This window comes from Podarcis erhardii (genome assembly GCF_964252035.2).
Source record: "Podarcis erhardii genome assembly, chromosome: 12".
NCBI lineage: Eukaryota > Metazoa > Chordata > Lepidosauria > Squamata > Lacertidae > Podarcis > Podarcis erhardii.
This window is the reverse complement of record NC_138513.1, coordinates 34,757,747-34,781,242: the sequence shown is the minus strand read 5'-3', so window position 1 is coordinate 34,781,242 and position 23,496 is coordinate 34,757,747. Positions and strand designations below refer to the sequence as shown.

The 23,496-nt window shown below is 40.4% G+C and overlaps 1 protein-coding gene across 3 annotated transcripts in view; it reads left to right on the top strand.

Moving 5' to 3' along the window:
• The window catches only part of THRB (thyroid hormone receptor beta), a 175,889-nt gene that overhangs the window by 128,140 nt on the left and 24,253 nt on the right, over positions 1-23,496 (top strand). For 2 of the 3 annotated variants that reach the window (XM_081833810.1, XM_081833808.1), the window contains exon 5: positions 12,232-12,313. The exons of the other annotated variant lie outside the window; for it this stretch is intronic. In XM_081833810.1, coding sequence (XP_081689936.1) covers positions 12,298-12,313 — 16 coding nt within the window. In that variant the 5' untranslated portion in view covers positions 12,232-12,297. The remainder of the gene's footprint in view (positions 1-12,231; positions 12,314-23,496) is intronic. 3 annotated transcript variants of the gene reach the window in all.

The window sequence follows — 23,496 nt, the reverse complement described above, 5'->3', positions numbered from 1 at the left end:
TTGTCTTAGTGAAATAGGAAATTTTGCAAAATTCAAAGCGTGTATGTCTTGATGATTTCTTACAACATCCATGTTTAAACAAATTACAAATCTGACAGCAGCAAAAGTCATGACTAACAACCTTTAAAAACTCGGGAGACTTAGATATAAACCTCTTGAAAATAAAACCTTTCTAGCTTCTCTACAGCTTTCATCTGAAGTTGTATTGAAGTTGATTGGAAACAGGACCTATAAACCTTTCAGGTTCAAATCTTGTGAATAAGCACATTTTTTCTCTTTTTCCATTTGCAAATGTACCCAAACCTGATAGCATGCCTATACTTGGTTTACTATCCCTGTAAATTTCAAATGTATTTGTCTTTTTTGAGGGTGCCAACAGTATACCAGTATACCACCAAGTGTAGCAACTTGAGTGTCAGGAATTCAGCAACTGCAGGTTTGTACTGGTTGCTCCTGAACCTCTGTGAGTCTGTCCTGCAGTCAAACATAGCCATCACAAAAATCCCATGTTAACTATGCGTCAGGTGCACTGATTTGTGCTTACATAAATGAATCCATGGTCAGCCAAGGTCTTCTCCCCAATAAATCACTTCAGATTTTAGTTGTAGCACTTTTTGTGCCTTCCCATTTCTCTGATACCATATCACACCTTTTGTGGGACTGAGATGCTGCTTCCAACAGAGACAACCCTTGCTGTGCTTGGTTTGTTACTGCCATTCATTTGAAAAGTACGTGTTTTGCCACCTGAATCCAGAAGCAACCCAGACACAAGAGTTAGAGGCTGCAGAGGCACCAGCTGAGGAGCCAAACCCAGTTCAGGGCTTTGAGCTGGCCACTGGAGATCAGGGGACCACTCCGACTGACACTGGCAGAAAGTCACACCCAGAGCAAGCCCCAGACCACCAAGGCCAGAACCTAGGTCCTCACAGGTCCCTTCTCTTGAGGAGCCAGATACCTCCCACTGCACTTCACTAGTCCAGCATGAGCATGCTAGGCTCTGGAACAGACAAAAAGTGTCCCATCTTCAGGTCAAAGGGTTGGCCCTTTCTGGCTCTGAAATTTTCCTTAGGGGTGAACTCTTGAGGCAGATGCTTCAAAGGCCTCAATCTGCTCCTTGCCGGAACAAGTTGCTCACTTGGAGCTATCCATGGTCCTTCAGCTTCTGGCCTAGCCTTACCTCAGGCCTCATCCTGCCTTGCCTCCAGTCTTGCCTCGCTTCCAGCCTTGTCCTGCCTTGCCTCATCTGCCACTTTCTGTAGCATCAGACCGGAACACAACATTATGTTCTTTTTTGAGGGGGAAAGGTCCGTGGCTCCTAAAGAGGTATTCAGCTTTAAAGGTGCACTCAGTGACTTGCATCAGTTTAGCTGCAGAAGCCACTTGTACAATAGCAGCCAGAGTGGCGAGGCTGAGTTGTGAAGACATGCATTCCTGACATCACCACCCTATCCTGTCTCAGCCCCACTAAGGTAGTCTGTAGCAGCACCGGTTTTTGCTAGTATACTACCACATTCTTGCTATTGTACTGGTGTACCCCATATTTTGCTAGCATAAAAGGTAAAGGGACCCCTGACCATTAGGTCCAGTCATGGCCGACTCAGGGGTTGTGGTGCTCATCTCGCTTTATTGGCCGAGGGAGCCGGCGTTTGTCCGCAGACAGCTTCCGGGTCACTTCTGGTGAACCAGAGCAGCGCACGGAAATGCTGTTTACCTTCCCACCAGAGAGGTACCTATTTATCTACTTGCACTTTGATGTGCTTTCGAACTGCTAGGTTGGCAGGAGCAGGAACCGAGCAACGGGAGCTCACCCCATCGCAGGGATTTGAACCGCCGACCTTCTGATCAGCAAGTCCTAGGCTCTGTGGTTTAACCCACAGCACCACCCGCGTCCCTTTTTGCTAGCATAGTGGTGGCATAATGCCACAGACTGTGAAATTAAGTCATGTTCAACATGTTCAGTTTCAGGTTTGAGGCCCACCGACCAGTCCCGAAGTGGGAATCTACTATAGATCTTCATTCTTTGGCCTGATATCTAAAGCAACTGAAACTGGCTTTTGTGCATGGAAGGCCACTAGATTAAGATCAAGTCCACTCCTTCAACTCAACCAAAATGATATGGGCTTATCTGGTATATTTATTTTACTTTTTTATTTTACTTTATGGTGTACACAATTAAAATATGTGCAAAGGAAGGTCACAGGAAAGTGCAGTCTTAAAATAGCTGTTGAACAAAAATACAGTTTCCTTATTGCTAATGAACATAGAAACACATTTATGACAAACACCTTTAAGGTGTCATTTTTTTACAAAGCAAATTCCATTACAGTCACAGGAAGTTCTACTTAAAGTTCACTGCAAATTATTCTTAGTCTAGTCAGACACTTTCCTTAGGCACTTTCGCAGCCTTTATATTATTGACAACATCAAATTAGAAGAAGGTTGCAGTTGCTAATATTTTTCCTTGGCTTGCAGCTAGAAAATTATAGATTTAAAATGTGTGGCTACTAAACATGAGAGGAAGACAAATATGGGAGAATGGCTCATAGTTTTCCATACCACAATTGCAACTTGTGCATTCTGCTTTATAGTTAACTGTATTGCTCACCATTACCGTTTTACATATACTGTATGAGGAGGAAAATTTCACTCAAGTGAAATTATTGCAATTGTTCAAAACAGAGTGCATAATAGATTCAAATTAGTTTCTTGCAAATATATGCCCATCCTCATAAGCCTTTTTAAAAATGGCATTTTACAGAAACATCAGCCGTGGCTAATAAAACCATCTGCATCAAATTTTCATGACTGGAAAGTGCCTGGGACTTCTCTGAAGGAAACCATTACTAATATTATCTCCATTGAAAGCTCGACCTTTACACGGGGTATCTTTCATGTAATTTTTTTTCATACATACATTGCTGTTGGGTTACAACATTCCACTGCCTCTGGCAGCGTGTAGCTGAATACACTTTAGCAAGTCGAAACTCTGCGAGATGCTCTACATTGCTGCTGCCTGCTACGTGCATAAGGCCAGCAGGGTTAAAACCCTCAAGGTAGGAGTGGCACCTGATTCCATCTTGCGGCCACAAAGCCGAGCAGAGAGAGGCAATAGTAGCAGGACCGGAACTGCTAAGCGTGCCCACATAAGAATGTTGGCCTTAGGTAACAGAGTGTCCCTCAGGTCAGCCTACAATAAGAACAAAGTCAAACAAGGCTGAATCCTTGATGTTTTGTGTTTTAAGCATCTGAAAATTGTTCATGACCAGCTTCGACCCACAAGTCCTCAAATGATCATAGGAGCAAGGCAATAAATTGATGGTAACTTGCCCAGGGCCCATGTTCTAGACGTGGCGCTGGCGAAAGTTGCATCCGTTGGCTCTACCTGTGCACAATTAAACCTAACTGCCTTTGCTGGATTTCGTAGAAGGGAAACCGATGTGTCTAACCGCACCAAATGGAAACTGACCATGGTGGCTGAAAGTGCATTGCTGGAAAACCTCTGCGCTCTTCTACCGGTGCATTCAGGGGGCGATGCATGTGAATTCCACCCGATCGAGAGAAGTGGGGGAACATTTGCTTTCCAGAACTCCACAGCTAAACAAGATCTTGGCAATGCCAACCGCTTGTCAACCAGTGTTTGTCAAGCCTCCAGAACATGGCCTTCCATCCTGGGATGGGCTGATGCACTTTCCTGGCAGAAAACATAAATGGAATATCCTAGACATAACAGACAGGCATTTGTGTAAGAAAAGGCACTGTGAATGTAACAATATGCTGAGAATCGGACACCAGCCTACACAATTCCTGCATGCTTCGAGAGCATGGACTAGCTCAGTGATCCTGCCAGGCCACACAGATATGAATGTTGAAGGCATAACAAATGTCAAGGAATACCAAATGCAAGAGACAAAATGTAAAGGTAATTGGAATGATTATGCAAAGTGTAGCAGATCTTTATAATTCAGTTCATATGTGATCTAGTCAGGCCGTAAACAGTAAATTGTCTCATATTAATAGCATCTATAGTAATCATCAACATTATTTTTTTCAAGCAATCATTATTTTAATTTGTCTTGCCTATTGTTTTACTGTTTAGATTGGCTACATGTTCAGCTGCATATATTTTAGTGTTATTTTTCCTCTTTAAGAAAGCAAATGCTAAGTAGAAGCATCAAATGCACCCAATCACTTTCTAGCATCATGGATATATAATTTAATTAGTTGTTTTTCTCCTCAGATTTATGGTCAGTTTGTTTACTGGCTGAATGTTAATAAGCAGTGAGCTGGCAAGAGTATATTGTGTCCTTTCTATTCTGTTTTTCCACCTGCAGACAGCCTCGAAAGATGTAATTATTTTATCCTTTTGGCAACAGAAGTGGTGTTTCATTTATATGCCTATTTTATTTTCACTGGAGTATATAATCTGTTAATGTTCGTGCCTAAAAAAAGAAGTCTCTTGTCTCCTGCTGTGAAAGGAGGGGCCCAGTAGTTGTTTTCTTCTACTTAAATCCTTGCGTCACATCAGGAGGAAAGATTATAATGTCACAGAGGCTATCACCTCATGAAAAAGTTAAACTGGTTTAAGCACCTGATTTCTTCAGATTTGGGAGCCCTTTACCTCAGAATGCCTCCTTGCTAACAGATGTCAGGTGTTGATCGCTTTAACATCTTACTGAGAGCTGTCAGAAGACTCCCAGACAGTTCCACCAAGGCTTCTGTTATTTTCCATCCTGTTTCATTGCTAAATGTAAGAAAACATTTTACCCCAAAGAGGATAAATAAGAATTGTGAAGTGATAAGCAGTCTAATTAGCTAATATCTATTAACATGTGGCTAGACACATGTGAGCCTAATGAATTTGGTGGCCTTGCACACGGGGCTATTCCATTTATTAACACTAACGGTTGAAGCTAGCTTTTGAAAATTGTATGAAAACAGGCTTTGAAGTGAGATTTTCGCTAAACTGGGTATTTTTATAAATACATGCCTTCGCGTTTGTTTCAAAAAAGTCAGCTAGCTTGCTTCATGCAGCTGTTAACGGAAAATAAAAATGAGAGAGCGCCACTTTGAGAAATTTAGGATTTGTGAAAAATGAACTAGTGGGTCAGTTTAGCAAAGCAAATGCCTTGAAAATATAAGTCAGTTGGTCTTGCTTATAACCAATAATCCGCATATCAGTGGTCACAAGCCTGGTTTATCTCAGTGGAACATCAATGTATATGGTGCGTTTTATATTAGTTAGTAACTATTTTCTTTCATCTTTAGCGTAATTGGTGGTTTTTCCTTAGGAACATATTGGGCTTTCTGTAAGGGGAACAGGACCCTTCTAACTTTTATTGAGGACACCTGTACCTCTAGAAGTTGTGTTAAGGAGAGACCTGTGGTAAATTCAGTTTTCTACATCATAGTTGTGGGAGAAGTTGCATTTAGTCCTATCATGTCTTGTAGACGATTGTTAATTCTCGGGATCTTCAGACTCTAACCATCCAAAGTAGGAGCCTTGATAGAATCTTACAGTGAAAAATCATCCCTAGGTATATGCCCTCATTTCCATGGAGATACATGGTTTTATTTCTACAAATTATAATCTGATAGTAAGATATTGACATTTAGTTGCTTAGAAATAACATAGGAATTGACATGGTTCAAGTAGTCTCTGAAGTCACTTGTCTATTATTCCCGGTTTATTATGTCTCTTGTGCTCTGTTAATTATCGGTGAGAAACTGAATAATATATTACGGCAAGCTATAATATACATCAGATATGGGACTATTTTCAATCGGCACTTTAGGGTTTGTTCCCCTTTAGAGATGCACGTAACAACAATACCTGTAGCTTTAAAATATGTAACGTTCAATGCTACTTTTATGATACTAAGACTGCGATCCTATATTACTCACTGGGAAGCAAGTATCATTAAAATCAGTGGGGCCTACTTCTATGTAGATGTGTATAGGATTGTGCTGTAAACGAAATATTCAGGTCAGGAAAAGCATGTTTAATGCAAAGTGCACATGGCCATCAAAAGCTTCCTTTCTGCCCTGAGTTATCACATCCTACATGTGGACAAGACAAAGGTATCTGTCCTTTGTGCATTAAGTTTTTACTGAATGTGCTTTTATAACACTATTGTTAACTTCTGTCTTGGAAAAAAGAGTAAGAGTGTGTGAAGTGGCTTTCTGGTGGCATGGGCTTATGCACTCTGTAACTAAGAGACACAAAGTGCAGTTCACAAATATGCAAGAAATATACCTTCTGAGCGCAGCTAAAGTGCTGTTTGCGCTTAGCAGAAATAAAGACATGGAAACCAGCAAACCCAGAGCAGTGCATACTGTAGATTTGGGTATTTGGTTTGCATGCATCTTTGCGGGTCGTATGCGATGATAAATGTGTTTGCTTGAAAATAGGTTCCATGGGCTAGCACACTAGTGCTCTAAAAGGGTGGTGGTCCACTTACTAACTGCTATTGCAGCTGAAGCACAATTTTGCACACAAGAAGCAGGCGGAACTTGTCATCCAATTGTAACTGGATTTCATGGCTTCTATGCACTAAAAAGGCACACTGGATTCTGTGCAAGTAAGCAGAAGATAACTTTTCACCATCTTTTCTCTGCCCCTACAAGGACCCTTCAAAAACACAGTTGGACGTTTGGCTACGGGGGCCAGTGCTAGGAAGATTTTATCAGAATCTATAGCCCCATGGTAGCCATTGTAGAGACCTCCACATGTTTCAAACTACACCCCATCATCCCTGGCCATGAACCATGGTGACTGGAGCTTTGGGAGTTGTTCAGAACATCTGGTAGTACCACACAGGGTACTCCTACTATAGGCTGTTGCTTCATCACAGCACCTCATTAAATCAGGTTTTTTTAATTTGTTTTAAAAAAGCTTGCACGTGTTCATTGGCAAGAACCACAACTTCCTTAGGAAACTGCAGCTTATCAAAAAGTGGAAACTTCCTGCCATGTGCAAAAGAGACTGTGTGTGTGTGTGTGTGTGTGTGTGTGTGTGTGAATCTGAAGTTTGTGCTTGTACCAACAAACCATGATTGTTATTATATCTGAGCCAGGCCACTGTCTTGAATAACTTGATGGTTTCATCTCCCCACCCTTCTGAGGCTCATGCTATTGATATTGCCTCTTCATTGCAAATTAAATCAATTGTAGCTGATTCAATTTGGATCATATTTTACTGGCCATGGATACCATTAGATATTCAACAAAATTCTTATGTTTACATTACAACCTTTAGGTGTGCAATTTCCCCCTGTACTTTATAAACTGAAAAGCTGGATTGCCTTCACCGAGGCTTACTTTTTAAATCAATAATGGAATCTGATCTTATAATAATAGGAGAATATGAAAATAATAAGAGAAAGGAGCAACTTGCAGGCCACTAGCTGCCTCCCCTCCCAGTGTTGCAGTCAGATGTAATTTAATGTATGGATGATGCGCAAACTTTAGCGTACTCATGAAATGACTGCTATCACCTCTCTCTTTCCTTGCCACAGGGCTCAGAAACTTACCTTGAATGGTAAAAGAAGGCAGCAGAAACAGTAGGCATTCCCCCAAACCCTAAAGGAGCATCTTTCCCAACCTAGGATGGGGTCTGTGGGTTGTAGTCAATGAGTAAACCCATTGAAATGAATGAAAATGTCTTCATTAGGTTGATTAATTTCAGCCAGTCTACTCTGAGCACAGCTTAGTGGAATACCTCCCGTAGTCTGCATCCTAGGTTGGGCAACCCCCAGAAGCTCCCCAGGGAAATTAACAAAGCACACACCGCCATGCTCCATTAGCCAGTCCCAGCATACTACAGTGGTACCTTGGGTTAAGAACTTAATTTGTTCTGGAGGTCCATTCTTAACCTGAAACTGTTCCTAATCTGAAGCACCACTTTAGCTAATGGGGCCTCCCGCTTCTGCCGCGCCTCCACCGCACAATTTCTGTTCTCATCCTCATGCAAAGTTCTTAACCAAGGTACTATTTCTGGGTTAGCAGAGTCTGTAACCTGAAGCGTATGTAACCTGAGGTACCACTGTATCTGGAGGTGAAGGACAGACTGCTTCCTGGCAGTTACAAAGGGTTTTTGGAGGACCTCAGAAGCCCAATGCTATCCTGTCCTCCAGTTCCACACTTGGTATGTTATGGCAAAAGGTCATAGTGCCCATCACTCAAAACGGCCATCTCAACTCCCACCTGTCCCTCCAGCTCTGGAAGAAAGGCCGGGCCTAATAGTAGCCATATTCTGAGTACCTCAGTAGTCAAATGTGACTACTGGTTAAATGAAGGTTAAATGTAACCTTCCCAGCCAGGGCAGGGAGTGACAACAGAGCACCAAAACAGCAAGCCCCCCACTCTTCGCATCAATCCTGGAGCTCAGAAGTGCAAAGTCGACTGTGGCAAGTTGTGAGCCACTGGTATCTTTTATTACACCAAGCTTTTTCTGTGTAGGAACAAGTACATTTCCAACACGTGCAAAATCATATTGGGCTGTGGATGGCTTCTGGACAACATGTTCTGCCCTCCAAATGGAAATTACAGCCTTTTAGTTCATGAATTGTCATAGTTATTCAGGAACCTATGTCCTTCTACCATCCATTATGCTTTGTATTTTAAAGAACCTTCTACATTTTAATTCCCATTCTGTATAATCTTGGGAAATGAACATAAAAGCAGATATATTTGTGAAATTGCTGTTGGTGCCATTTATTGTTCCAGATGCTTTGAGGCAAATTACCTCAGCATAGTTAGCTGGCCATTTATTTATTTAAAAAAATCTGTTATATGAGTAAAACCAGGTCTAATCCGGCACCTGAAGTAGGGTGTGAGTTTCCACAGATCATGAAACTAATTTTTTTGATGGGCCAGAGAGTAGACTTTTCCTCCTAAAGCTTATTTTTCACTCCTGATAACCTCAGCTTACTCTTGAGTCTGCCAGTGCCTCACCTTTCTGTGCGGGTGATGCCATTTTTGCTACATTGGCACTAAAAGGTGACAACTTCTGTCAAAAATAGAGCGGACAATAATGATCTCCTCACACCTGTGCCAAGTCTTCCAACCAACACAGTTATAAAAGTATCTTATCATTGCTGCCATATTACAGCTTCTTTTTCCATTGTACCACATATTTCCATATACCACACAGACAATGCCGCACAGTGTACAAAGACCATTGTATTATGCAAGTAAGAATGGCAGAACTTTTAAATACTTCTTTTAAAATAAAAAAGCTATCCTTCCACAGCTGTATCTTAAGGGTCAAATTCTGCAGATTAGCTCAAGCATCTTTGAAAGCCATTTTAATTTTAACAGTGATGGTGCAGCCTACGTTTCTACGGTAACTGTCTACAGTACCAAATTTTCCATTCAGATCTGAAATATTCACATATTTCAAGTGGAAACGTCATCCACTTCAGTTCTTCTTTAAGCAAGCATTTTTAAGAAGTATTTTCTTGTCAAACGTTTTATCCTTGTTATACTACCAGCTTTTGTCATGTGGCTCAGCCCTTACGCAGTAAAAATATAAAAGTTTGTCCCCTTAGCAAAAGTACTCCTGATATATTCATTAAAAATATTTTTAAGTGTCCCCATAAAAAATTAGAGCATCAGAGAATATTAATTCAGAGAGCAAAACATTAACAGATTCTACTCCATATTGTGACTATTGATTTCCCTTCAGCGGTCTGTGCGTTTACAGCAATTGCTGTAGCATAACTAAGAACTAAATCAATTGTTCTTTTTCAAACCGATGTAAAATTAATTCAGTTTGCAGTCTTGTTCTTCTAAGAACAGTACATTTCAGAAATATTTCATTTCATTTTAGTTTTCATATTCCTTTCTTGAATGCACTGAGGAGAGCCAGCTCTGTTGAAACTTGTGTAGTTTATTTAAATTGTTTTTTGTGTTTCATACTTTAGTTAATTGTTCGTTCTATTTTGATGGTTGAAGTCACCTTGGTAATTTATTGAATTACCTAAATGAAACGGCCCTGAGAGCTTATTGAATGGTCTGTGTGTTGAATGTCGTAAGTAAAATGAGTATAATATTTTCAGCTCCCTTTTCTATATCGCATCTTATATATCAGCAAATATGCTTTATAGCAAGTTGGTCCCACATATTGTATTTTAAACAGGCTTGATATACAGCTTTCAGGTACTACCAATTAGTTGTGTAATTAACAAATGTCTATTTAAAATAAGCTCACTTCTTGTGTGTAGTCCCCACAAGGTTTACTTTATTTACCTCTTTACTTTGTATTTGTATGTTATTAATGGCATATAACAATTTGTTGTGGAAAACAAATGCAGAGTTTTCCTTTTCCCCGTTTTATCTATGCTCATCCCCACAAAGACGCTGATAAAAAAATCTTAAATGATATTCCCAGCTATGGCTGTACCTTGGCACTTGATGTGTATCATTTTAGCTCATGCGATATACCAAATAATGTGTGATGCACCATTTTTGTCTTATCTCATGGGTAGACAAACTAAGGCTTGAGGGCCGGATCCGGCAAAATCGCCTTCTAAATCCGGCCCACGGACGGTCCCAGAATCAGCGTGTTTTTACATGAGTAGAATGTGTCCTTTCATTTAAAATGCATCTCTGGGTTATTTGTGGGGGCTGCCTGGTATAGTAGAATATGTGCTTTTATTTAAAATGTATCTCTGGGTTATTTGTGGGGCATAGGAATTCATTCATTCCCCCCCCCCAAAAAAAATATAGTCCGGTCCCCCACAAGGTCTGAGGGACAGTGGACTGGTCCCCTGCTGAAAGAGTTTGCTGACCCCTGTCTTATCTAGATACTGGAATATTAAAAATTATTTGTTTGGTATAAATATTCCCAAGAAAAGTAAACTGCAACTTCAACCATTTCACAATGGCAATGTTTAGAAGTATTAAGATTTCTTGCTATAACACAATTGCCCCTATTTTTCTGTTAGTACATCACATTAAAAAAAATATTATAGCAACTAATGGTTAGAAAATTCAGGACACCATCCAGCTAAATTTAAGCACAGTAAGGTCCTCCTGGGCAGTATGCAAGTAAATAATTGTGCATGTGGAACAGCTTCCACTTGTGCAGCAGAACTTTTTCTTCTCTCAGTCCTCCATCCCCAACCTGTGCTCCAGAAGCTTCAGGGAATCTCCAGAACCGATTTCAGGAATGCATGGAGGCGAGGAGAGCAGGGCAAATTCCCGGTGTGTAAGCAGAAGCCATTCCATTTGCACAAGGAATTACTAAGCACTACTTTGGGTACGCGGGTGGCACTGTGGGTTAAACCACAGAACCTAGGACTTGCCGATCAGAAGATCGGCGGTTTGAATCCCTGCGACGGGGTGAGCTCCCGTTGCTCAGTCCCAGCTCTTGCCAACCTAGCAGTTCGAAAGCACGTCAAAGTGCAAGTAGATAAATAGGTAGTGCTCCAGCGGGAAGGTAAACAGCGTTTTCGTGTGCTGCTCTGGTTCGCCAGAAGTGGCTTAGTCATGCTGGCCACATGACCCGGAAGCTGTATGCCGGCTCCCTCGGCCAGTAAAGTAAAATGAGCGCCGCAACCCCAGAGTTGGCCACGACTGGACCTAATGGTCAGGGGCCCCTTTACCTTTACCTTTTACTTTGAGTACCACCTTACTGTTTCAATAGGTGAGAATTGGACGCTGAGTTAACTCCCATTGAATTCAAAAAGACTTAACTTTGGCTTAATTATGCCATCTGTATTTAAACTGAAGTGTGTGTGTGTGGTTCCGTTGCTGTACAGTCATATACCTCATGTTACGTTTGCTTCATGTTACGTTTCTTCAGGTTGCATCCTGCGGCGACCCAGAAGTACCGGAAAGGGATACTTCTGGGTTTTGCCGCTCGTGCATGCGCAGTATTGCCAAATCACGCTTCGTGCATGCGCACAAGCGCCAAATTGCGCTGTGCACCTGTGCAGATAAGACGCTTCAGGTTGCAAGCTTTTCATGTTGCTAACGGGCCTCCGGAACGGATCCCATTCGCAACCAGAGGTACCACTGTAATAGAAAACAGAAACATGTTGGTTGGTAGATGTTTTCTAAATCTCAGCTGCATTATACATGTGCAATGCACACAAAGAGCACTCCACTTCGCTTGGAAGTGGATGGAAAAACTCAAGTGATGTTGAGTGCAGTCATGTCAGCCAATCTACTTTCCCTGCAGGAGGCAAAGGATTACTTGCTTGGTTTTTTATTTTATTTTTTATACAGAACGGCAATCTTTTGAAGTAACCACTCCCAAAATATCTCAAGTGGATTGACTGCCTGCCTGGCTACATGGATCATATATTAGGTGAATATTAGTGCTTTAAAATAAATATATCTTGCTTATACCCAACAAAAAAACTTAACAACAAATCAAACATGTCCACAGACTAGGAAGAGCCAATCATCCTGATTTATTTAGTGTCAATATTATTATTTTTATTAAAACAGAAGAAAACAACGGCATGATCAGGAAAGGTGTCTTGGCATAAAATAAACTGAAATGGAACAGGAGACATTTCTGGAGGACAGTGTTTGGTGTCAAAGTGAAACCTTAACATTCTTGAGCTTTTAGTAAACACTTATTAGTGGAAAAGTCAGAAACTGGAGATGGATGACTTTCAGCGCTGAAAATTCTTTTTGCCTAAGCAACAGAATCAAAGGCTTCATTGTCTATGATAGGAAGATGTCAATTCAGTTTTAAGATATAAGCTGTACCAAGTTTTTACTCAATTCAGCTTTCTTTTTAAACCAGGTTATTTATTTACTTTTGTAAGAAGAAGCAGCAGACCTTGATATACATTTTTAAGTTAAAAACTCTCAATTTAAATATTTCAAAATGAAATATAAATGTGAAAAACAACACACAATAAATGGTTTTAAACCTCTGTGCCTCCGATGTAGAATGGCTATCAGGCACAAAAATCCATAGTGGAAAGTAGTTACATCTTAGACGTTGTTGGATAACCTTCATCAAAATAAAATTTTAAAAATGGCTTGGATCCAGAAATCCCCTTGTCCAGTACCCCCCAGTCTTTAGCAGTATCTCTTCTGAGAGTCGGATGACCTTTCTGAATGGGGTGAACATTCAGACACACAAGTGTGTGTGTTAAAGGGGAAAAAGGGGATCACACAAAATCAGGAGTCTGAAACTTCTGTGAGTAGGAACATCTCTGGATCCAAGCCTATAAAAAGTAAAGTTGACAAGCTCCCAATTTTTGACACTCACTTTATTCCATGTGAAGTGCCCCTCAAGAATTGTCCTTGTTCATTTTGGAGCGTGCAAATGAAAACCCAACTGTAATAATAGACCGAAAATAATGCCTTAAGATTCTTATTGGACAGCTTATGATTTTGTCCTTCTGAAGAGTTAGCAAAGCAGTTTCCCCCCCAAATTATGACAGTTGTCAGGGAAAAGAAGGAAGAAGTATGATAAACTTCTTTCTAAAAGCATTTGAAAACATAGTTGCTGATTTATATGCAGTCTTTTGTGTTTACAGTCGCTCCTTTAACCCCTTTTAACTGAGTAAATTTCAAATTTTTGGAGAACTGCTTGATGCCAGCGAAACAAGAAAAACAACAAAAATTGTAAGAAGTTTTGCACTGTTACTGTAATAGTGGCATTCATTAAAATTACTTGAGACCTTTATTTTAAATGCTGGTTATAAGAGCTTGTATGTGACCTGAAATGAATATGAGACATTCTTATTTTTAAAGTTGAGGCTTTATCTAATTAGCGACTCCCTTGCATAATGATTTTGAAATGTTCGTAGCATAAGTGTGTGAATGAGACAGATGTAGAAACAGCCAGCTCTTCATTATTGAATCATAGGGAAAAAGCAATTTAATGAAATGTAACTGGCAAACCAATTAAGCTTAACTTTAACATTTAAGCACTATTCTGTTGCTGATTAAGATGGCTTGTTTTGAAATTTCCCACCTGTTGAATTCAATAAAAATTGCTTACTGAAATCACTGAAGTTTGAAAAAGCTGCTTTCTTGCAAATGTGTTAAATTAGTGAGCAGCGGGGAGTTTGGCCTATGTGTATGTAAGGCATGAAAGGTTTACGCAAATCATTCTGTCAATCAAAATCAATAAAGCAGATGACAGATTTAGACGCTAAATTTTAGCAAAGCGGGACATACTGCTTGAGTCATCAACATAGCACTATTGGATTTTCTAGGAGTTAATGCTGAAAACTAGGATTATTGATTTTTGGATTTTGAACATATCGTCTCAAGGATTTCCTGAGTGTACTTTGTGATGCTTCACACTTAAGTTGACAATACCAGGGGCATTTCGTGCCCTTGCCTTTGTAATGGTTTTCTAATCATACTGAAAGGAGACAGAAGTAGCTTTATAAAATTATTATTCCACCCCCCAAACTTGTGGAACGGTGGGGTTGTCTGGGCATTACCTCTTTGTCTGGTGGCCAATGTTACCTGCCATCTTTCTCAAGGAATTAACATACAGTCACAGATTAAGACCTTTGACTGTTATAAATCTGCTTTCCAATATGTTTGACTGGCAGGAGAGCTCTCAGTCTATCCCTAATATAAATAGGGTATTAGCACATCGGGCACCGCTCTAAAGTTAAACATACAATTTTGCGGTCGACTTTCCTGGTTGTTGCGTATTCATCTCTCTTGCCCACCCCATGCGTATGCAGGCTTCCGTGTGTATATGCATGTGAGCGCATGTGTGCATATGTAAAATATAAGGCTGACGATAGGATAGCAAAATGAACTACTGTATGCAAGAAATATATGAAGCTCGCCCAGCTGCCAGCAGCAACTGCTACATGCAGCCCTCTGATTATTGCACTTATATCGAAGATAGTCAGAGTTACAGCAGTTGCGATGCTCAGGTCCTGCACAATAATAACATCTATATGGAACAGGCCTGGGCAGTGAATCAGCCGTATACCTGTAGTTACCCTGGAAACGTTTTTAAAAGTGAGTACTCCGACATGGACGTGGCCCTGCATCAATACAACCAACCTGAATATTTCACCGAAGAAAAGCCTACTTTTTCTCAAGGGCAATCGCCATCCTACTCTCAGAAGAAAGGTAGGAAATGCCATTTTTTGTGGATTTTCTGTTTGTGACAAAAAAATAAAATCCACCTGAATTTTGTCCGTTTGCTTGCTTTACACCTGCAATTTTTCTCCGTTGGCTCAGTTACATCTTTGAATGTGAAGACTGCCTATTGAGAATCGAAAGCAGCAGCAGCAGCGACAGATGTTGCTAGGTGATTGGGAAAGGGTGTTTTTTGAGGGGGCAACGGGAGGTGAAAGACAAAGACTTGCCATTACTTTTACTTTAATTTCAGAAAGCTTATGTATATACGTATGTTTTTGTGCCATTAAGCCTGTTGTCTAGATATATGTTTGTGCGTGTGTTGGCTGGTACATTTTCAGATTGACTGGAAAAGTTTCTCCTCAGCAAGGTTTTCATTATCGACTCATAACATTGCCAAGATGTATTATTTTCTTTATTTTTTTCATCTTAAGGTGGTTATGCCTAATTAGCATTGATTAAAATGCTATTTAAAAGGATATTAAAATGTACAGCCAAGTGTAAAAACAAGTTACAAAAGGTCATTTGCTTAAAAGTTCCTTAAAGCACTAGGCTCTGAATGATAGTCGGCAATGTAAACTATTAGGGGGAAAACCTGTAGATATGAAACTTTATTTTGCCCCACGTCCGATTAATTGAATGTTTGAGTGTGAAGTAGGCTGGATTGAAAAGTGAATACCCATTCTTCTAAGCCTTAAAATATGTCTATTTCTCGGAATCTTAGTATAACATTACTTCCCAGTAAGGAAAACACAGAATATTGCTGAGAAAGTGTTTATGAAAGGTGTGTGCAAATAGTGTTAGAATTTCCTTTTTTGTAACAGAAACATTATAGATGTTTCATTTGATGAAATACCTTGCTTGAGACTGAAACTCTGTGCATGTTTTCATGGGAGCAAGCCCAATTAAACTAAGTGGAACTTACTTTTGAGTAGACATGTATGGGATTGTTCTGTAAAACATCAATATGATACCCTTCAGTTATTAAGACTGAACTATCTGTGTGCAAACAAAGCCTAGCTTTGCTTATATAACTGCTCAAGGAACAGTACTTTCTTATTTTTCAAATGTTTCTATAGTTCAATGTAGCATGTTTACAATAGGTTTATTAAACCTACAGCCCTTTTTCCTGGTAGGATAAATAACTAGTTGCTCCTGCTATATTAGACCTAATTATCTATGTGTCCATATGAGGAAAAGTAAAGTGAAAAATATTGCCAGAATTTGGGTTGTAGGGACTTAAGGATGATACACATTTTTTAATTTCTAAAAATACTTTGAAATTAAAAAAAATGTTCATGTTAAAAATTGAAAAAAAATACTCTTTGGACCCCCCCCCCTTCTTTTCATTCCTCTTTCCTATCATAAAATATATGTGTTTGATTAGAAAATGTGCAAATCAGTGTTCTGTAAACAAATGCTTTCATTTGTTGCCATATATTAGACAGTTGTATTATTTGGGGAAGCAATATTTTTTTTACTCATTTGTGCAAAAATAGTACTTTTCAAGCTTCCTGTTCATGTTCAATTCATAAAAATTCTTAGTCACCTTTCTGTTGGAAAACACCCTCCCCCAAATGAAATTAAGTACCTCACACTAAAACATAAGTTGGCTGTTCCGAATTTGCAATAGTGTAAAATGTGTATCTGTCCTTGTATTTGACAATTCTTTGATGTCTGGCCATCTTAATATTTTTTAAGTAATACTTGAGATAACTGTGTTCGGCTTAAAATAATATAGGTCTATGTGAACATTTTGCAACTGGTTAATCTACTATTTTCCCAGCAAGTGGATTTAATAATGGGAAACATTACAAGAAGTTTTTGAAAGCTGCCTTTCCTTTCCCTAGAATAGCTATCTCGATAAATGTTTCAGGGCATTTTCATTGTGAGCTATCTATCCCTCAATTAATATTTTCTTGCCTGTTGAAAAACGAACACGGAAAGAAGGCTTGCAGATTCATATGTTTGTAGAAGTGAAGAATCAACATGGCTTTCACAAAAGTATTCTAATACTGTATTTGCTAAACCGATCGTATTTGAAACTTTATACGTGTTTGTTGGCGGTTTTTGCTTGGAAGCTTTAAGACAAACTCTTATAAAAGTAACCAATCACTTAATCCTGCTCCGAGGACAGACGGCTTTAATAAGAAACATTTGTGACAGTATTGATCCAAAATTGATTCCCCCCCCCCTTATTCTTCTTCCACCTTTTTTGTTAGCAAAGTCTTAGTACTGGCTCATTAAAACAAAATTAAGATCCAAAGCAGGTGTTCATGAGCTTTGCCCTCGTTCCAGGCAATTCTTAATAACTTCATTTCTATTAATTATGTTTGCTACTATGTTTGTGCAATGCTACTCCCTCAGAGCAATTCGTAACAAACTTCTAAAACTTGTGCTGTTGAGTTTATTCCCAAGCACAGAAGAGATCTCTTCCTTTCTGATCCTAATGAAAAGCCCGTCCTTTTAAAAGTTATACGGCATGTTGTTTTCCCTTGCAATACAGCCCCAAAGAGAAATTGTGTTTCTAATAAAAGTCGAGAACAAAAGATCCACGTGATGTGTGGAACAGCATCTATGGGAGAATTATAAGTACCTAGAAGATTTTGAAAAAATGAGTGTTCTACGTTGTAATCATAAGTTCCCAGCTTTTGCTATATGGTGTTTTCATCATATTTAACACCTTGCTATCTTTTCTTTTTGTGACTAAAAAATGGCAGAAAATTAATCTAGAAGCTGGGTATCAGAATCTGTAATTTATTATGCATCGATTATTCTTACAGCGAATATGCAAGCCCAAATTGTAACAATAATCAATACACATTCTGAATTTGAGCCTCTTGATTAATGTTTCTGTGATTTGCAGAACTTGTTTCAATGTAAGATAAGCACAGCCGGTGTTTTTTCTTTCCTTTTAAAAAAATGTTTAGGGGTACTCTCATTTTCCTACTCATATTGAAATACTGCCCCTCAATGAGGCCAAACTTAGATTCACAATACTCCTGCGTACCCCCAGAAAAAAAACCACTGAGCACAACTGTGATTCATTACAAAGTCAGAAATCAGTTTCTACCACAGTAAGCCTTCCTCATTTTTGTTATCTCAAGGAGGAGCTGCTGTTGATTTTGAACTGAGCACAGTTTTCTATCCAAGACCAGTTTAATCCTGGATTCTTTTCACTAAACATAGTTTAAGCAAGCCACAGTTCCTAAATTCAAATGTAACAGGGCACTGTGCTAGGTTCAGCAGAGGAGGGGAGCTCATGTGAGCATGAGGCTCACAGCAGCTCGTTCTAATATCAATTCAATTCAATCAATTTTATTGTTTATAGCCAATGGCAATTACAATACAGTATGAATACAAATCACACAATTGCAAAATGAAAAAACACCAAAGCAAGGCAAATCTACAATGTCCAGAAATTTAGGAATGTTCCTTTTCATCAGCACCCCTAGGGTTTAGTACTTGCACCATCCAGAAAGGTTGCTCTTTCTAATATCAGAAACAATAATTTCCCAATAAATCTTAACCAATCCAAAAAGAACCTGAACCTTCATGGTTCTGTACTTTTCAGCAATTCCACGGATTTAAGTGAAAACACATTGTGTGAACAAAGGTTTGCAAATTTTGGCACTGAGGCTTACATGGAAGCCTTTTTTAAAAAAGCTGCCTTTGATGTCAGCTGTGGAAATTTAGGTGTCATATCATGCAGACAAGATAATCTGTATGTACCATTACAATGACAGTGTATACAATTTGCAAAGCAGGTAGAGGTGACAGATTTTGTCATCGTAAACCATGTGTGAAAGCTAACAATAACTTGGAACTTCTTGGAGTAGGCGGTAAGAGTTAAAGTGTGGTTTTACTTAAAGGATGTGCTGTTCAATCATGTTGCTTCCTTCTAGTTATTGAGTCATGTTGCTTCCTTCTCACTTGTGAGTTGTCTAATCCGAAGTCCTTTCCAGACTTTTGCTGGAGACAGGGAGTGGACTGGGAATCCGTTCATACCCACTTTTCCACATTTTTATCTGAAGTTTGTAACGGAGACTGTGTGTGGGCTGCGTTTAGATTTTCAGATGAATGTGGAGAAGTCAAAAGGTGGTATCACGGGTGAGAAAAGAGGTAGAATGCTTGATTCTTGGGTGTCATGCACAAGCTTCGAAAAGCATGAGATAATTCTCAAATGTGGCCTGTGCTAGTATACTCTTGTCTCTGTGATCCTTTATATTGTTTTATATCCTGCCTTTCAAAGTACAAGGAATGTACTTTGAACATCCTTAGGCTGCAGTTCTGTACTCAGGCGGCGTAAAATGATGGGATCTAAAGAAACACGGAATTTAGAAGACCCCTTCAAATATGTTTTTCTCAAACAGCATGACCTCTTTCTGTACTGGACGCCAAAATTCTAGCGAAGCTGATGGACATTTGAAACGTAAATTGGGCTATGTCGTGAAGAGTGGGGTGCTCAAAAGTTCCAGGGGGAGAATGCAGCCCTCTTTCAAACATCAAAGCATTTGTTTGTATCGTAATCATTAACTGTGTGCAGGTTAATGAATAGATCATATGCTTTGTCTGCAGGTGTTCCCGGCTTCTATTCTTGGCATCTCTAGTTAGGATTGGGAAAGACTTCTGTCTGAGGTATTGGAGAACTGCCGGCTGCACATAAGTGCAGACAGTGCTAACCTAGATAGATAAATGGTTTAATAAAATCCAGCTGTTGGGAATCTCACTAGACACCCCATACGGCTTTATCAAAAAATTCTGCATTTGAGATAATGAAACGCAGATTGTTAGACAACAAACTCCAAGTACTTAGTAGCCAAATCAGAAATAGTGTATGTGCAAGTCTGGGTTTGGTGCGAGGGGGACAGCCAATGGCATCTTACCTCTCCCTTTTGACCAACCCAAATCAACACAGGGCCTATATGCTAGTGAGACGGAATGTGCTATCCTAGGCAATGCGACACGGGAGATTCCAGAAAATACCACTCGTAGAGAGGCTATGCGCATGTGGACAGAGACAAGTGGAATCAGTTGTGCAAGTTATTTTGCACTGCCCCTGGTATCAGACAATTTGATCTTAAGTTTATCAATCGGTTGTTAGTAGGGAGTGGTATTCAGACAAATGTAAGGTAGCCTTTCTTATGTTCACTCAGGAATGGGGATAAGATGGAGCTAGTAGCCAGGTTTCTGAAACATGCAGTGAGGATTTGTGAATGCTAAACAACACTAATTTAAGAGCTAGAATTAAATAAAAAAATTGTACAGTAGCACCTTAAAAGTAAAGGGACCCCTGACCATTAGGTCCAGTCGCGAATGACTCTGGGGTTGCGGCGCTCATCTCGCTTTACTGGCTGAGGGAGCCGGCATACAGCTTCTGGGTCATGTGGCCAGCATGACCAAGTCGCTTCTGGCGAACCAGAGCAGCGCACGGAAACGCCGTTTACCTTCCCGCCGGAGCGGTACCTATTTATCTACTTGCACTTTGACGTGCTTTCGAACTGCTAGGTTGGCAGGAGCAGGGACTGAGCCACGGGAGCTCAACCCGTCACGGGGATTTGAACCGCCGACCTTCTGACCATCAAGTCCTAGGCTCTGTGGTTTAACCCACAGCGCCACCCGCGTCCCTCGTGTGCATGCACATGAAAGCTTATATTCAGAATAAACTTAGTTGGTCTCTAAGGTGCTACTGGACAATTTTTTAATTGCTTTCGACTGCGTCGGACCAACACAGCTACCTACCTGAATTAAGAGCTAGATGCAGGGCTTTTCTTTTTGGGTGTGTGTGTGTTGAACCCTACTGGAATTTTGTACATAAAGGTTTGAGAATCTGATTTGTTACAGATCGAAGGGATTTAAGCAGGCTAGCCAGAATTGCAGTCCAATGTTTTCGCATTTGCCACACAACATCCAAGGGGGAAACAGCATCCTTCCTGTATTGAACTGCATGGACCTATATAGCTCATGTCTTCTCTAAAGACAGCGTGAAAAGCTGGTACAGGGGCACCTCCATCATCATCATCATCATCATCATCATTATTATTATTATTATTCTGCTTCTCTGTAAATTTGAAGCAACTACGAATTTCTTACATAATTTTAACTGCATGGTGTGTCCATGGAATAAATTGTAGCAGTCTGTCTGCAGGATAATCAGTATGTAGAATGACTGCAGCTTTTTCAGATGACCTTTTTCATTCGGCGCTTTTTAACAGAAGGAGCCATTTTTCACTGAATGGCCATCGCTTGGCCAATATTGGGGAAAAGGAGATGGCCAATCTGCGAGCATTAGATTTCCCCGGTTAAGAATCATCAAGGGTCGACATCATAATAAGCAATAATACTGGTACTTCGTACAGATAGAATCCTTTCCCTTGTTTCGAGGACTGAAGGGCAATCTTAAGTGGCTTGCCTAAGGAAATGTAGCAAATTGGATATGGGGGTGGGAATATAATCTGATTCTCCCTCTGGTTTATCCAGTGATTCATGCTACCTTAACATTCTAGATATATATATATATATTGAGCTAGAATTGAGTTTGGTTGGCAATTCTCACTTTTCATTGTTTCTAACGAGGTACAGTGTGTTAGAGTGATATTGACTTGTATCTCTCCCAAGTGCAGCTCATTGTACTTACAATAATTTTGAAGAGAAGGAACATGCATTTAAGAGCAAAACCTGCAATCTGCACCTTTGTGAGTAGCCAAACACCCACTACTTTTCACAGAGGCCGGGAATAGGTCTCTTAGGACAAGGCCTTTAACACATTTGGTCGTGCAGTACCCCACAGCTTGAACAGAACTGTACGAATACCCTGTAATTTTCTTAAAAGTGGTACTCAATTCCCACACAAAGGGACACGCAGGTATTTTTTGCTTCCAAGAAAGTAATGCAATAAGGTTCCACTGGAGCATTTGCAACAAGAAAAATAATAGCGAATAGTCAACTGTACTAGACATGTGGGAGATCTTTATCCAACCTGTGCCATGCTGCCGTTTTTCTGTTCACATACCGTATTTTTCGCTCTATAAGACACACTTTTCCCCCTCCAAAAATTAAGGGGCAATGTGTGTGCGTCTTATGGAGCGAATGCAGGCTCCATGGCTTCAGCGAAAACAACGCGAAGCCTCCGGAGTGCACCGCTCCCACTGTGCTCTGGAGGCTTCGTGTTGCTTTCGCTGAAGCCTGGCGAGCGAGAGGGGTCGGCGCGCACCAACCCCTCTCGCTCTCCAGGCTTTAGGGATGGCCGCCCAATGCTCTCCTGGCTTCAGGGATGGCTGCACTCCAGAGGCTTCGGGCGGCCATCCCTGAAGCCAGGAGCGGCACTTTGCAGCTTTCCCTCTCTGTGCAGCGCCCCTTCAGCGAAGCGGGAGGAGAAATGGAAGGGGCTCCATTTCTCCTGCCGCTTCGCTGAAGGGGTGCTGCATAGAGAGGGAGAGAATTTTTTTTTATTGTCCTCTAAAACTAGATGCGTCTTATGGTCGGGTGTGTCCTATAGAGCGAAAAATACGGTATTTAAAATGGGTCTGGCCATAGAAATACCGTTCGACATACAGCTTGCTAACAGCTCACACCTCAGAGGCTTATCGATATGGTGCCTTTGCTTCATATTAGCATCGCATAACCAAACATGCAAATATTGGGAAGGTGGTTTTGGATGTGACATGACTAGTCAGGGGTCAGCAACCTGTGGCCCATGGGGTCACGTTTAAATGGCCCCCGAGCAGCCCGCTCGGCGGGTCCCCACCCGCTGCGCTAAACTGGTGCAGCGCGGAGCGGGGACTCTCTTCCGTGATGCCGGAAATTGCGTCTGCGCAGATGCAATCCAGCCCACGGAGCGATCTCCGTGGGAGTGAACTGCCCAGGCGAGGTAAAGCTTGCCGACCCCTGGACTAGATTATGCATCCTATTGAAGGGGAATGGTTACGATTTCATCACTTACCAATATTTATAAAAGTACAGATCTTATTTAATGATTGCTATTGTGATACCCACTGAAAGCCATACTGCATATTGTAGTTTGTTAATTTACTAGTTGTATAATCTTATATTTACTAAAATAAAACATTAAAAGTTGAGCGTAATTACTGAACTTGATGTCTTCCCAATATCAGAAGCTCATATTGTTTGTAATCGCGGCTAAAGTTTCTTTGCTTATGTACAGTAGCGGTAGCTGAGATGCATATCATATCTTCGTCATAGAGGGTATTTATTTTGCCAGAGCATATTACCCAGAGTGTTGTCTCTTCTCTGTATAATAGCCTTTTGAGCACTTCAAAGCATCATTAAACAAACAGGGGTGAGTGTATTGATTGCCATGCTGTGCATGTTCAAAGGAATTCAAAAAAACCACCAATCCAAGTGGAAGTTAAATAATTGAATAAACTTATATGAGACCCGTAGACCCATAGA